Genomic DNA, 14,569 nt, shown 5'->3' with positions numbered 1-14,569 from the left:
CTTGTATAGTGGGTACTTCCATATTCTGTTTGAAACAAAGTTTAAAAAGATTGGTGCTTTTTGTGCACCAAAACACTTAGATCTCCCAGTGTTCAGCTTGTGTGGCTGGGCTCTTGTTGCTCTTGGGTGTTTTTTTTCATCATGATATCTTTATTGTTGACTTGAGACAGGATGAAAAGGTGACTTCTTGTGTCATTATTTTACTTGCAAAATATAGGTAATGCATTGTTAATATTATCAGGCAATACATTGCTATGATTTTGCTGAGATAATCTGTTTATTCGTAGCAGTTCATTGATTTACCTCATTTTTTTTTTTTTCAATAATGTCTTTTCCATTATAGGAAGATCTGTGACCCAGGCTTAACATCATTTGAACCTGAAGCTCTTGGAAACCTCGTGGAAGGCATGGACTTTCATAAATTTTATTTTGACAATTGTGAGTATTGTGTGTTTTATGCGCTCTGCAGAGTAATATACGCTAATGTATGCTTATGCACTTAAACGGGATGTGCCATGAGTGCAATTTTTTATTAATAATCATGTAATCATTTTTAATACAAAATTAAATTATTTTGTTTTTATTTAATTCTATTTTTATTCAAACACGGGGGGCTGCCATCCTGGATTTGCTGTGTGTAACGATAGTTAATGCAAATACGGCAGCCCCTGTGCATAGGAGATAAGGGTCGGACGCTGACTGTTATCTCCTGCACTATAGCTGGCTCTCTGCTGTGACCTGGACAAACCCCCTAGGCTTTCCTATCAAAGCAGAGGGAGGAGAGCAGCGCCATCTCTGTGGGGCCCACAGCGTATACTGTATGCTCCACTTTACCCCTGAGCACAGCGTTAGCGAGTGATCTGTAGCCTGACATCATTAGTACAATACCAACCTCAGGCTGCAGATCACCACTCCCTGCAGTATGCACTCACCTCAGATCTCCGCTCCGAGCAGCTCCTGCTGTCACCGCTGTGTGCTCTGAGCGCTGACAGAAGGAGCTGCCGAGACACCAAGCTGACAGGAGGAGCTGCTGGGAGTGGAGATCTGAGGTAAGTGTATACGGCGTGGAGTGGGGATGTAACAAAATAGCTCCACACTGTCATCCTAAACTTCATCCTCCCTTATCCTTTTGCAAACACCCAAAGGTAGAGGGGAGGTGTGACTGACATTAAACACATGAGAGCAGATTCTGCCCACTTTTCCTGCAGATGTAATGTGAGCTAGTTCTGCAGCAGGATTTTAGCAGCTGCTCCCCCTAGTGTTTTAAGTGTCAAACTTCTTAATTTTTTTTTCATATATTCAAATATTTTATTTTTTTTATATGGCACTTTCCCTTTAAGATTTATCTACTAATAATAATTAGCAGGAAACAAAGATTATTACATACAGCCTAAGACATGGTGCCCGATTCATGAAGGGATGAGAGGGCTTGCTGGAGTCAGTCATGAGGTCACCACCTCTTCATGAATCTGGAGTGTCTGATGAGTGGCATGCACCTCCATGCGCTACGCCATAAATCTCACTGCAGTCAGGTACCGGAGTGAGATTTGGGGTGTACGGAGCATCAGAGTTCATCATGATTTAGACCAGCTAAGGCGTCCTGCCCTCTCATGCCCCGGTTTTACCCCAGCTCCACCTATTTTTCAGAGCTGGAAGAAACAGGTGTGAAAACTTCTCTGAATTGCAGCTAGATTTTGCGACTTTTCACAGCTTTTACACCAGAATTCTGTTGTGAAAGCTTTGATGAACTGGGTACATCATATAATGCCAGAACATTTTGAAACATTTGGACATGTTAAAGAATTGCTGTATCAAGTATTAGCAAGAATTGAATTGTTGTAGCACAAATATCAAACCTATACTTTAAAATGGTAATGCAGATCTTTAAAAATGATGTACAAATGGTTCATATGCAGTATATAGTTAGGCATTTACTAATGTTCTCTGTGTAGTGGAGAGGCATCTATAAGCCAGTCTAAATGCAGTCACAGGACCTAGCTTTTACAATGAAAGTCTATGGAACCTCGTTCTGATACTCAAAAGACTTTTATATGTAAACTCAACTTCTGGTTCCCACATAAACCTCAGTGTGATCCAGAAAGTTAGAATTTCAGTCACATGAGTGAGAAGAGGACCTGAGCAATGCTGGGAACTGGGGAAGACTGTGATCTGTACATATTTTATTGGACTCAAATTACACAATATCTAATTACACAGGTTAAGATAAGAAAATTCTTATGCATTCTTGTTTAATTGACAGATCTCTCCCTATGAATGTATAAGTAGAGATTGGTCAATGAAGCACAGTTTGGTGGAGAAAACCAAAGTGGACACCTCCTTGACCAGTTCTCTTGGTCACCTCACCCCACCTCTGTGTTTTTATTTTCTAAAATGCCTCAGCATTTAATTATAAAAGTTATTTCTTTAGAGGGAACTGCTCGAATTCATGCAGCATGATTAATGTTTAGCTTTTAAGGTGATGAATCACAATTTCACTTTTTGCATTGAAATTCGACATGGGGCATTATGGATTATTTGCCATGCAAGCAAGTTAAAAACAAAATTCCCCTCCGTATCTTTGAGAGAAAACATTGGTAAATCTCTTAAAATCTTAGAGATATTTATCCTTGCATTATCTTTCCTTAACATGAAAATCTGTTGGGCTAAAATAGGGAATTAATCCAAAATGATGTTCTGGCATGTCAGTAAAGATGTCTGAAGCTTGGTGCACCACTAACGTCCACTAACCTAAGTGAAATGGCTGCAGCAGTTCATCACAGGTATATCTCCAAATATGTCATGATGCTTAAGATTACGTTTTTCATTATTTTTTCTTCAGTGTTGTCAAAGAATACAAAGCCTATCCATACTACCATCCTAAATCCACATGTGCACGTAATTGGGGAAGATGCTGCTTGCATCGCTTATATCCGACTCACACAGTACATTGATGCCCAGGGACGACCTCGTACCACACAGTCAGAAGAAACACGGGTCTGGTACCGTAGGGATGGCAAGTGGCTGAATGTCCACTATCATTGCTCTGGGGCCCCAGCTGCTCCCCTCCAGTGAGGAACTAATAGAGGTAGGCATTAACAATAATTTATGAAAACTTGCATCCAGGTGGACCATGCGAACAATTGTTGACAAGATGCTGTCGATTTGAAAAAGCTGTAGATTTTAGTATTAAAGGGAATCTATCAGCAGGTTTTTACTACCTCCTCTGAGAGCAACATAATGTAGGCAAAGAGATCCTCAATCCAACAATGTATCACTGACATTACTGGGTGCAGCCATTCTGACACAATCAGAATTTTTAGATTTAGCCATGTAGCGTAGCTGAGAGAGCTGGCCACACCTTACTGTCAATGTACAATCGGAGAAGAGGGAGTGCGAGACTGCCATGCATGACATTGTAGACCAAACAATGAGAAGTCATGCTGCTTGAACAAACTTTCCAGGAAAACAGATCTGACCTGGTCAAGACAGGCATCCCTGAATTCTATGTTTTTACCCTTGCAGCAAGCTATCTTCAGATTACATAGAAAAAACCTGCTGACAGATTCCCTTTAAGTCTCATGTGAAATTCATCCGGAAAATGGAAATGATTGAATTATGAAGCATTGTACATTTCTTCTCCTAATCATTGGAAACTGACCCATTATTGAATAAAGTCCTTCATTAGGATGTGTAATTGTAGGGTTCAGTAGACCAACTCAGCATATACACAAGTACTTATACTCTAGGCTTTCTTTAAAAATGACTGAGGTCGCTGAGAAAGTGTCATATAGCTTTACAGCTTTGTTATTCTAGGATATGTACAGTTTGATGATTGCTTAAACTGCGCCTAGAACTATCTAAAGGGAACCGGTCATTTCCCCAAAAGCTGTTAACCTGCAGATATAGGTAATTGCATTCTAATCTCATCTGGCTACCTTGCTAAAAGCACAGCACCTGGGAGAAAATTAACGTTCTTTCTCCCAGGAGCTGCTGGCTTTTAGTCAGATGTGTGCATGGAGCAGCTATAGTCTGCTCACAGCATTGTGGGCAGTGGTTGTAAGCACACCTCAACACTTTGACAGATCGCTGTACAGAGGCGTGCTTACAGCCACCACTCACTGTGCACTGTGTGGTGGCTGTAGCCACTCCGGACACATTTCACTGAAAATCGTGGCTTCTGTGAGAAATAAAATTCATTTTCTCAAATTAACCATGCTGTCAGTAAGGCGGCCAGACGTGATTGAAATGCTATTATCCTGCAGATTAAATCTATATCTGCAAGTTTATAGTGTTTGTGGACATGATGGGTTCCCTTCAATGCTTAAATATAATGTGTATAATGGGCCTCTTTATCATTTATATAGACACAATATTTGGTTTATTTGGGAGTCTACGCTTAGTAAAGCAACTTATTGTTTTTCCCTTGTCCCAGACTCTCATGTCTAAAGTATAAGTCATTAACATTAAACTCTGAGAAAACGCAAAGGAAATATAAGGAAAAGTACCGTATTTTTTGGATTATAAGACTCACTTTTCCTCCCAAAAATTTGGAAGGAAAATGAGGGGTGCGTCTTAAAATCCGACTATAGCTTTACCTGTCTGTGCGATCGGGCGGCCGGGTACCTGTGCTTGCGTGCGGGCGGCAGTCGGGTGCCTGTGCCTGCGGGCGGGCGGCAGCCGGGTACCTGCGTGAGGGCGGCAACCGGGTGCCTGTCAGTGCCGGCTGCCTCTCTGTGCGGGTGGGTGGACAGCCTGCTGGCTGCCACTCTGCGCGTGCGGGCGGCTGTGCAGCAGGTTACCCAGTGTGTCCGCGGTCCCAGTTTCAAATGATAGCGCCTGGAGCGGGCGCATGCGCAGATGGAGCTCTTGGATGAGAGCTCCATCTGCGCATGCGCAGCTCCAGGCGCCATCATTTCAACTGGGACCGCAGTCACTGGGACACTCACCGCACTGGCCTGTTGCACCACTCACCCGCTGCTGCCGTCACTACTGACCCGCAGCGCCTGCCACCACGGATGCAGCCGCACCTGCCGCCACTGACCCGCCGCATCTGCCAGCACAACCTCTGCCTCCTGTGACCCCGCTTCACCACCACTGCTGCCCCCCTCCGGTAAGACAACACCGGAGTATAAGATGGACCCCATTTTTTATTTTTGTACCTTTTTTTGTCTAAATTTGGGGTGCGTCTTATAATCCGGTGCGTCTTATAAAGCGAAAAATACGGTAATTCTTTACTGTCAAATGAGGAATCTATAGCTAGGCTCTCTCTGACCTGAAAAGACTGGAATTTTAGAAGGAAAAAAAAATGATTTGCCTGGAGCAAAAATGTGTATACAAAAGTCTAAAAAAAAAAAAAAAATTAAAATTAATTTCTAAACTACTAGAAATACCTGATTTTACACCATCATCTTCGCTAACATATTTATTTCTTATTTCATCAGCCTCTCCACTGGAAGAACCTCTTTCTAGCGAGCGAGTGAGGATCGTCCAAACGACGGCAACAGTCCTGTTCGTTCGGTTTTAAAAAAGATAAAAAGTAAAAAATTCAAAAAAATAAAAATATTGATGCCGGCAGTAGCCAAAAATGCACGAAAACCCTGCATGCATTCTGAGGCTGAAGCAGCTGCTGGCTAATTGTTGTATTTCATGGATCCATCGTGTCTGTTCCTGCTGTACGGAGGTGTTTTTAAAGTTTCAAAATGAGCAAAAACTAACATAAAAATCGTATATATATATTGTTTGTTAAAAACCAGGCTGAGGAGTATGTGGCTGCTTTTAGACGGCAAGAAAATGAGATGAACAGCCACCTCAGGCAGTGTCATATGAGGAAATTAGGAAAGGAAGTCAAATTGCAACACGTAAGAGATACTAAACTAGACCTGATCATTGGAGGAGCTGCTGAATTGTATCATGTCAGGGTAGAGTTTGGGGTCTTTCATTCTATGAAGACTGGTGTGGTCTTCATCTGTTGTGTGTTGACCTGCAATGATTCATACTATAGAGCCACGAGAGGAGGTGTTAATTTTTGTTATTATTTTTTTTTCTTTCTATATTTTTAGCTCTTGGAACCTTCCACGTACCGTTGGCTGACCTGTTCTTTTATCTCCTATGTAGCACTAAGCTGGAGAAGTCATTACCTGCCCACAGACTCCTAAGAACAGAGAGGGGTCTATGTTAACAAGGGAATAGTTAGGGAGTTATTTTACAGAAGTAGCAAAGTATTTAGAAAAAGTGATATAATGTACATCCTGCAGAAGGAACATTTCATAATTGCTATGTTAATATAATTACTTTTGTCTGACATTTTTTTTGGAGGACATAGAAATAAAAACTGCCATGTTTCGGGAGAGGTTTATGATGTTGACCACTCCTCTGATGGTATATATGTAAAGGGGGTGATGATATATTTTCACAGTGATAAAGCTTTGTGTACTATAACAGCAGATTGTGAGATGATCTGCTTGTACGTCATGAGTGATCTGTCATGAGTGATCCAATACACTGAACTTGGATGCGTAGAGATGTATGCATGTCTTTTTCTGCTTGCCTGCACCTTCTAAACTGTGTGGTCTGGTGGTCCCTCATCTTCTTGCAAGCGGGTGAACAGTGTCTGTTTTAAAGTTTCATTTTTTAAGAAAACCTTTAGGATTTTCATCTGTTTGTAAAAGAACAACCACAAAAAACCCTGCTTTTCCTCATAAACCATGTTCTAAAGTGCTTTCTTCTCATTCTACAAGAACATCCTCTAAATCCAAGGGTGTGCTCTTAGCAAACCCTCTACTTGGACTATCCTCTCTATAGAGAATTGATTGTTTTGTTCATCTTTACCGGTAGCGTTAACAAATCGATATGTCATCTAGATTTTATTGCATATCAGGAGTTGATAAATATATAATAATGCACAAATCATTTTTTTTCTGAAATAAATATAATTAATTGTGACAATCCATCTAGTAAAACAGATTAAAATATATTGATAAAATGTTAATAAATAAATAAAAATACGGTTTTTATTAGGATTGGTCGCCTTAATTATAAAGAATTAATACGGCAGAAATTTAGTGGTGGGAAGGAAGTTGTTGATAACCGGGCATTTTTGCATAATCTGAACTCTTTGTTTGGATAGGTGCCTGTCACGGTATGTCAACCTACTCGTAATACATTAAATTGTACAGTATGTTGGACTTGATAAAGAAACTGTATTTGTGGAAATTTGCACATGGACTAAGCATGTTCTCCAGAATTCCTGAGATGACTAGTGCGAGGTGTATCAATCTATTAGGTGATTGTCATTAAAGCGGATATTAATATTATTATGGATGATGATGAAGAGGGTATGGCGTATACCGTTTGTAATGCTTGTGTGAAAATATAAGAGCACACGGGAAGGGAGGGGATGGGTTGGGATGGGCTTTTTTTCCTGGTTTTGGGGAAAATGGTTTTCTTTTTCAACTACTCTAATGTTAACACATTAGGAAGAAAAGCTTTCAGCTTTTTAACAGTTAATACAAAAGGGAAAAACCAAACAGAAAATAAAAATATATGCAGTTAAATTAAGAGAATTTATGCATGTCTACTTTAGGTCTGCTCTTTCACTGTCTGTTTACCTAATTAATAATATGAGAATCGCTCTGTATTTAATGCATCTTTTTAAAATAAAAACCTTTAATTTTTTCTTTTTTTTTTCATTTTTTTTTTTCACTGTCTTTGGGAAAAAAATAAATATCTTTCTAAGTTAATGAAACCTTAGCTTGGTATGGTCACTATCTGACAAACCAATACACTTCTAGCATTGTAACTGTTATCTTATGGGGCTAATGTAAGCATATATATAATATATATTATAAATATCACGTTTTAAACAGGACTTTGAAAGGCATTTGATGCAGAATCTTTGCATGATAATAGAAAAATAAAACAATTACCCTGTGTTTGTTTGTTCTGAATGTTGGTAGATCTTCATAGCTTTGTTACATTGAAACCTTGGACAGAAGGTATTTAATAAAATAACATTTAAACCATTCTTTTTGTTGTTGTATTCTCTTAAAGCATGTTCTCTCAAATGAAGCAGTGCTTGTACTCACGAAGGAGACACTTTCTGATTTGTGTTAACTTAAAGAAGTTATCCACTACTCTCATTTCACTTTTTATCCATCAGTCATGCTATTATGTGCCACTAAATGCATCCATACTCCTATTATAGTAATCTAAACCTTTTATCATGCAGATAGCATCACTTGGTGTTTGCCAGCTCCATCTCTGATGTTTACATCCATCCCTTCCTCTCCCCAGCTTTACTGTGCTCTATTACTACAAGTTTCATCATGCATTGCAGTAGCCTGTGAGCCAGCACTTAGCACACCAACGTCCTTCTCCAACCTGCACTGCTGAAGATATTGGGAGATACCAAGTGTCAGAGCAGCCCAGAATAGGTACCAGCACACCTGGCAGTTGCCAGATGGCCAGTACGGCCCTGCCACTGTTTTTGTTATGCAAATTTCAGCTATCAACCTTAGTAATTGGATTACTTAAACCCTTTGCTTTTGAAATGCAGTTCTAAGGACTTCACTAGCAAATGTCAGCCCCTGTTGCTACTGCTAAATAAAACTGTCAGCTCAGCTTGCATGAGGCAGGCTAATTGTATTCCAAAAAAGTGGCACATCACCTTGGTTAAAAAATGTATCTTCTTTATTCAAACGAAAAAGAAGGGGAGCCAGCACTGCTTGTGAATGGCTTGCAACAATGGAGAAATAAAAAGTGTAATATTCACAAATTCGTTCCTACTGTAAAATTCAATGAGATTTTTTGCAAATGATTGATCAATGATTTGAGCCCCCCCAATAATTTGCAAAAAATCTCATTGAATTGTTACAGTAGGAATGAATTTGTGAATTTTACACTTTTTATTTTTTCATTGTTGCATGCCATTCATGAGCAGTGCTGGCTCCCCTCTTCTTTTCTTTATTCAAAGTCCTTAAAACAGGAGCATGCAGGGAGAAGCAAGGAGCATGTGGAATACAGCTGTTTTGTGTTCAAACCGATAACACTTCTCCTTGCATGTTCGTGTTTTAAGGACTTTGTATTAAGAAGATAAATGTTTTAAGGAAGGTGATGTGCCGTTTTTTTCACTTCTTTGGAATACATTATTTGAAAGCAGAGCACCACCGGAATCCTATCAGCGTGTTTCTGGAAAGTCCACTCTATGCCGCACCGAATATCGCATGTGAGTAGTGCCGTTTTTTACCTAATTTGACTTTGCATTACGCAGACTAATTGTATCTTCAGGACACATGTTCAGGCAAGTTGTCACTCTTTATCATCCACACACACCATCAGGAGCCCAGTGACAACTTCTTTTCATTTGGTTTGATTTCTGTGCTGGAAATGGAAGTATTAGGCTAGTTTCACACTTGCGTTGTTTTCCTTCAGTTGCAATCCGCCGCTTTGGAAAACAGCGGAATCCGGATTTCGCTGCTTCCCATAGACTTGTATGGACGACGGATTGCGAGTGATGGACCTGCGATGCCTCCGCTAGCCGACGCTGCATTGCTTCCGCCGGGCGAGGGAACGTAGCATGTAACGTTTTTTGAACAGCGCAATCCGTAGGATTTCGCTGCGCATGCTCTCGCTGGCTCCCTGCACACGTAACCAGGGTACACATCGGGTTACTAAGCAATGCGCTTTGCTTAGTTACCCGATATTTATCCTGGCTACGTGTACAGGGAGCCCGACACTTCCCCGCTCGGCTTTGCCCCCTCCCGCACTCCGCATGTGTACACACACACACACACACCTGTCCCCAACCATCCAGTCTTCGCGGCACTGACGTCCTCAGCGCCATGGCCCCGTTCGGCTCTACCCACCCGGCACTCCGCCCCCTGCACACATTCTCGGAGGCCGAACGATCAGCTGATCACCCGGCAACCGGCTGCTGTGAGCGATCAGCTGATCACCCGGTGACCGGCTGCTGTGAGCGATCAGCTGATCAGCCGGCGGCCGGCTGCTGTGAGCGATCAGTTGATCACCCGGCGACTGGCTGCTGTGAGCAATCAGCCGGCGGCCGGCTGCTGTGAGCGATCAGTTGATCACCCGGCGACCGGCTGCTGTGAGCGATCAGCTGATCGTTCACAATAGTCTGCTGCCGGTAAAATTGTAATGAGAAAAAAAAACAGATTCCGTTGTTTTGTACGATCCGTTGCATCCATTGTGCCACTAGATGCAACATATCCGTTGCATCCATCACACAACGCAATGCAACGGATGCCGTTCAACGCAAGTGTGAAACTAGCCTTAGAGGGGGAAGATTAATCTGCAGAACAATCCAGTAGTATGTGATCCCTGCAGAGAAGAGCTCGTAGAAGCTATACACCTAATCTGTTTGTATACATCTAATGTTTGTATACATCTAATAAGTTTATTACAAAAGGTATTGTTTTGAAGAGCTATGATACGTGACCATTGCTTCATTCAAATGGATTGGTCAGGCCCCATGCTATAACACCTTATCACTTATAGTATTCTGTGGATATGTAATGGTGGGCCACCCTCTTCAGTGACCCTACCACACACTTTTTCTTTCACTCTTCAGCAGTCCTATAGATAAAGAGTAGAGCAGTAAATATGGAGAGTGAGGCAACACATGCTTTTTATTAAACCAGGCGACGTTTCAGCTCCAGTGAACTTTTCACAGATCACACTTGTACCTATGTTAATCCATGGTGTACTCCAGTTATTATTTTTCTCCTCAGACCATGTGGTCCACACAGAATCACTTAGACTAGTCTGTATCCAATATTGATCCAAGAGTCGGATGAAACTAGACAATACAAGTCTATAGGTCCATGAAAAAATTGGACAGCATTCGTGTGCTGTCTGTTTTTCACAGACTGTTTGATAGGAGAAGCTTGAGAAACCTCAATCAGATTTTGTTTTCCATCTGAGAAAAACTGATGAAACTGAACGAACTCTGCAGGTAAAAACTGACACTGACCAAACTCTGAAATAAAAAAAAAAACAGTGGTGAAACACGGAACATATTTTTTTTTGAGTTAAAAAAAAAAAAAAAAGGGTTGTGATGTCCCCAAATGGTTTGAGGAACACATTCCTTAATTGATATAAAAAGACGTAAATCGATGTGACACATTCATTCATGCTCTTGAGTGTGTCAAAAACTTGAGATAACTTTTGACACACTCAGAGCAGGAATGAATGTCCCACATAGATTTACGTCTTATTACATTAATGTGCCCACAGACCATTTGGGGCATCACAACCCTGCACCAGACATTCAGTGGATAACTACTCTGTTTACTGCCACAACAGTTATCTCCTCTTTCCATTCTGCTTTATGTCACTTGTCTTATTACTGCTCTATTCTATGTCCTGTGGTGAATAAATACGTGACTCTTCAGATTTTGTGTTATATGGAGCCTGATGAAGAGATCTAAGTATTCTCAAGAGCTTTCTATTTATTACTATCTTTAAAGTTAGCTATTATTTGGTATCAACCACTGAAGCATTTTATGGACACTGACCAGGAAATACATGATCTATACATATATTAACGAGGGTTTTTTTTACTGACTAAATAAAATGATAATCCTATCTAGGCTAGACTTTCCATATGACATCAGTGACATTCTGATTTCTGGTGGCCGTTGCCTGGAGGATCCAGCACCATGTCCCCTTTGCTTGCCAAAACTGTTGAGCAATAATGAGCCCTCTTTATTTTACCCAGAAAAATCAATAGTAAATATTTTTATCAGCACTGTTCCGTACAGCAGAAATCATCATCGGCTATCATCTCCCGTGAACGCCGACTCGCAGCATTCACAGTAAGTTCATCATGACGGACACGGTTCATCTGACCCTTGGCTGTCATAACTATCTGCACCCCTCAATCACAACACGGGGCCGCCAGTGGGAGCGGGAAAGGGCAAGCCCACCACTAAGACATGTTAAATCCTGCTGTCAACGGAGCGCACCACTTATAATGTAGCCGAATAGAAAAGGGGGATGTACAAAAACAAGAGTGGAAGAATCTGCACAAAGAATCAGGGGCACACCAATGGATGAGAAATATAAAAAAGAGAAACACCTTTATTAATGCACAAAAAAGGATATGTTAAAAACATTTAAAACACACATGAAGACAAAAAGCACAACACACCCACTGGGCGGAGACCAGACCCAAGCAAGAGCCGCAATGAGCCGGATAGTACAATACAAATGTAATGCAATGGTATGGCAAAAGAAAGACCCAGAGAGAAATCACACACGGAGAGTATATATGATGTATGATATAATATAATAATTTGTGCAATATCAAGTGTCAAAGACGCCCCCTAATGGTGTAAAAAGAAGTATGCAAAGGCACTAGGAGGATGACAGTAGCTGATGCTATCAGATGTATATCACACACAAATAAATATGACTTGTAGGATAGATGACCAATAGGCAGGTAAAAATACACACCCTAATGATAGATACAAAAATGCATAGACATATATGTGATAATAGACAAGCAGAACAAAATTTAGAGCGTGCACTGCAATGTAGATAGTAAGAAGGTATATGCATTCCCTGCTGGAGGGCAGAGTAGGTGTATACCCAGGTGCACTGAATGTGAAGAAAAGCAATATTAGCTCAAACATCCACCGTGAGTCAGGGGATGTCTAAATTGGGCTGAAGTAATAGCAAAGGTGAGTCACTGGGGAGCACTTGATAAACCAGGAGGTATATGTGTCGCCCTGGACTAGCCAGGTAGTCCCATACATACCAACACACACACCCCCACGCTAGGCAGTTACACCAGCCAAACCAAAAACCCTTGTTGCCTCCCTCCAGAGTCTGATGTCCACACCAGGTGGGGCGGAGCCAGGTGGTTGGCCCCACCCACCGAGGAGTTCACAGGTCTGGAGGCGGGAAAAGTGTCAGGTGTCAGTTCAGTCTTGGAGGTGAGAGGAGTGAACACTTGAGGTGTCTGGGTTGGAGCCCAGACACTGACAGCAAGGTTAGCAGACGGTGTTGGCAGTCTGCAGTAGTTGGTGGAACGCCGCAGAGCCGTAAGGACCAGGGTCGGGCGTCGGCCCGCCGGTACCGGACCGGGGAACAGAGTGAAGCTAAGCACACAGGCAGGGCCATCGGACCCCCACCAGGCTTGGAGCCACCGTCAATAGTCAAATCCGAATGTGACAGGAACCCCAGGGGTTTCCCAACTGCTAAGTCCCGATTGAAGGCAACCGTCCACCCAGAGAGGATATACAGCCACCGCCACAGGCTAGAGATCCAAGGGCCAGCGCCTGCGGGCAAAACGGGCTCCTACGGCACCTATACGCCGGAGAGCGGACTACCGTGGGCAACCACACAGGAGTCAAGAACTTTCTCAAAGGTGCAGGGAAAGATATCCACCATCAGCCGTCCGGGGAGAGCACAACAACAACACTGCAGCCGGCTGCGGGACCCGTCCATCCAGCCGTTTTGGTTTACCTACGACTCTGTCAGTGATTGAGTAAGTACACCAGTGCCATCCGGCACCGCGCCGCGCAGTCCCTGCACCCCAGCCATCTAGCCTCCCCGTTACACCATTGGGCCCCGGGATCACCAACCCCTGCCCACGGAGGGGACAACATCTCAGCTGCACTCTACCATCTCTCCCGGGATCCCCGTTACCAGCAGCGGTGGTGCCATTATCACCACGACCCGTGGGTGGCGTCACGAACAATCTCCCTAAACATACCACCCCCTTTTCACTCACGGGTGAGGAGTACTGCTCGAGTCCCCGGGTCCGGTCCACCGCTCGAGCCACCGAGCAGCATCAGCAGAAGAAGCCCCGGAACTGAGCGTGGCGAGCGCGTCCCCTTCGCCTGCGACATATACAACCTGAAACCAATGCACGAGATGAGGTATAGACAGGATAGTCACCAGTAGGAGGCACAGGGTCAATCAATCGAACATGTTATATGCAAGGGTAAGGTCAAATAAGCCGCACAAAGTCTATACCTCATCTCGTGCATTGGTTTCAGGTTGTACACCTCCTGGTTTATCAAGTACTCCCCAGTGACTCACCTTTGCTGTTACTTCAGCCCAATTTAGACATCCCCTGACTCACGGTGGATGTTTGAGCTTACAGTGCCTACAAGTAGTATTCAACCCCCTGCAGATTTAGCAGGTTTGATAAGATGCAAATAAGTTAAAGCCTGCAAACTTCAAACAAGAGCAGGATTTATTAACAAATGCATAAATCTTACAAACCAACAAGTTATGTTGCTCAGTTAAATTTTAATAAATTTTCAACATAAAAGTGTGGGTCAATTATTATTCAACACCTAGGTTTAATATTTTGTGGAATAACCCTTGTTTGCAATTACAGCTAATAATCGTCTTTTATAAGACCTGATCAGGCCGGCACAGGTCTCTGGAGTTATCTTGGCCCACTCCTCCATGCAGATCTTCTCCATGTTATCTAGGTTCTTTGGGTGTCTCATGTGGACTTTAATCTTGCTCCTTCCACAAGTTTTCAATTGGGTTAAGGTCAGGAGACTGACTAGGCCACTGCAACACCTTGCTT

General features: G+C 42.5%; 1 protein-coding gene across 24 annotated transcripts in view; it reads left to right on the top strand.

Annotated features, from left to right (window-relative positions):
- The window catches only part of CAMK2G (calcium/calmodulin dependent protein kinase II gamma), a 333,717-nt gene extending 325,696 nt beyond the window's left edge, over positions 1 to 8,021 (top strand). For all 24 annotated transcript variants that reach the window (XM_075348871.1, XM_075348864.1, XM_075348870.1 and 21 more), the window contains 3 exons: positions 344 to 438; positions 2,840 to 3,085; positions 5,442 to 8,021. In XM_075348871.1, the coding sequence (XP_075204986.1) occupies positions 344 to 438; positions 2,840 to 3,072 (328 nt within the window). In that variant the 3' untranslated portion in view covers positions 3,073 to 3,085; positions 5,442 to 8,021. The remainder of the gene's footprint in view (positions 1 to 343; positions 439 to 2,839; positions 3,086 to 5,441) is intronic.
- The last annotated feature ends 6,548 nt before the right edge of the window (positions 8,022 to 14,569 follow it).

Source organism: Anomaloglossus baeobatrachus, chromosome 5 (genome assembly GCF_048569485.1).
Source record: "Anomaloglossus baeobatrachus isolate aAnoBae1 chromosome 5, aAnoBae1.hap1, whole genome shotgun sequence".
In the NCBI taxonomy this organism is placed as follows: domain Eukaryota; kingdom Metazoa; phylum Chordata; class Amphibia; order Anura; family Aromobatidae; genus Anomaloglossus; species Anomaloglossus baeobatrachus.
Note: the sequence above shows the minus strand (reverse complement) of the source record. Positions and strands in the feature narration are given on the sequence as shown.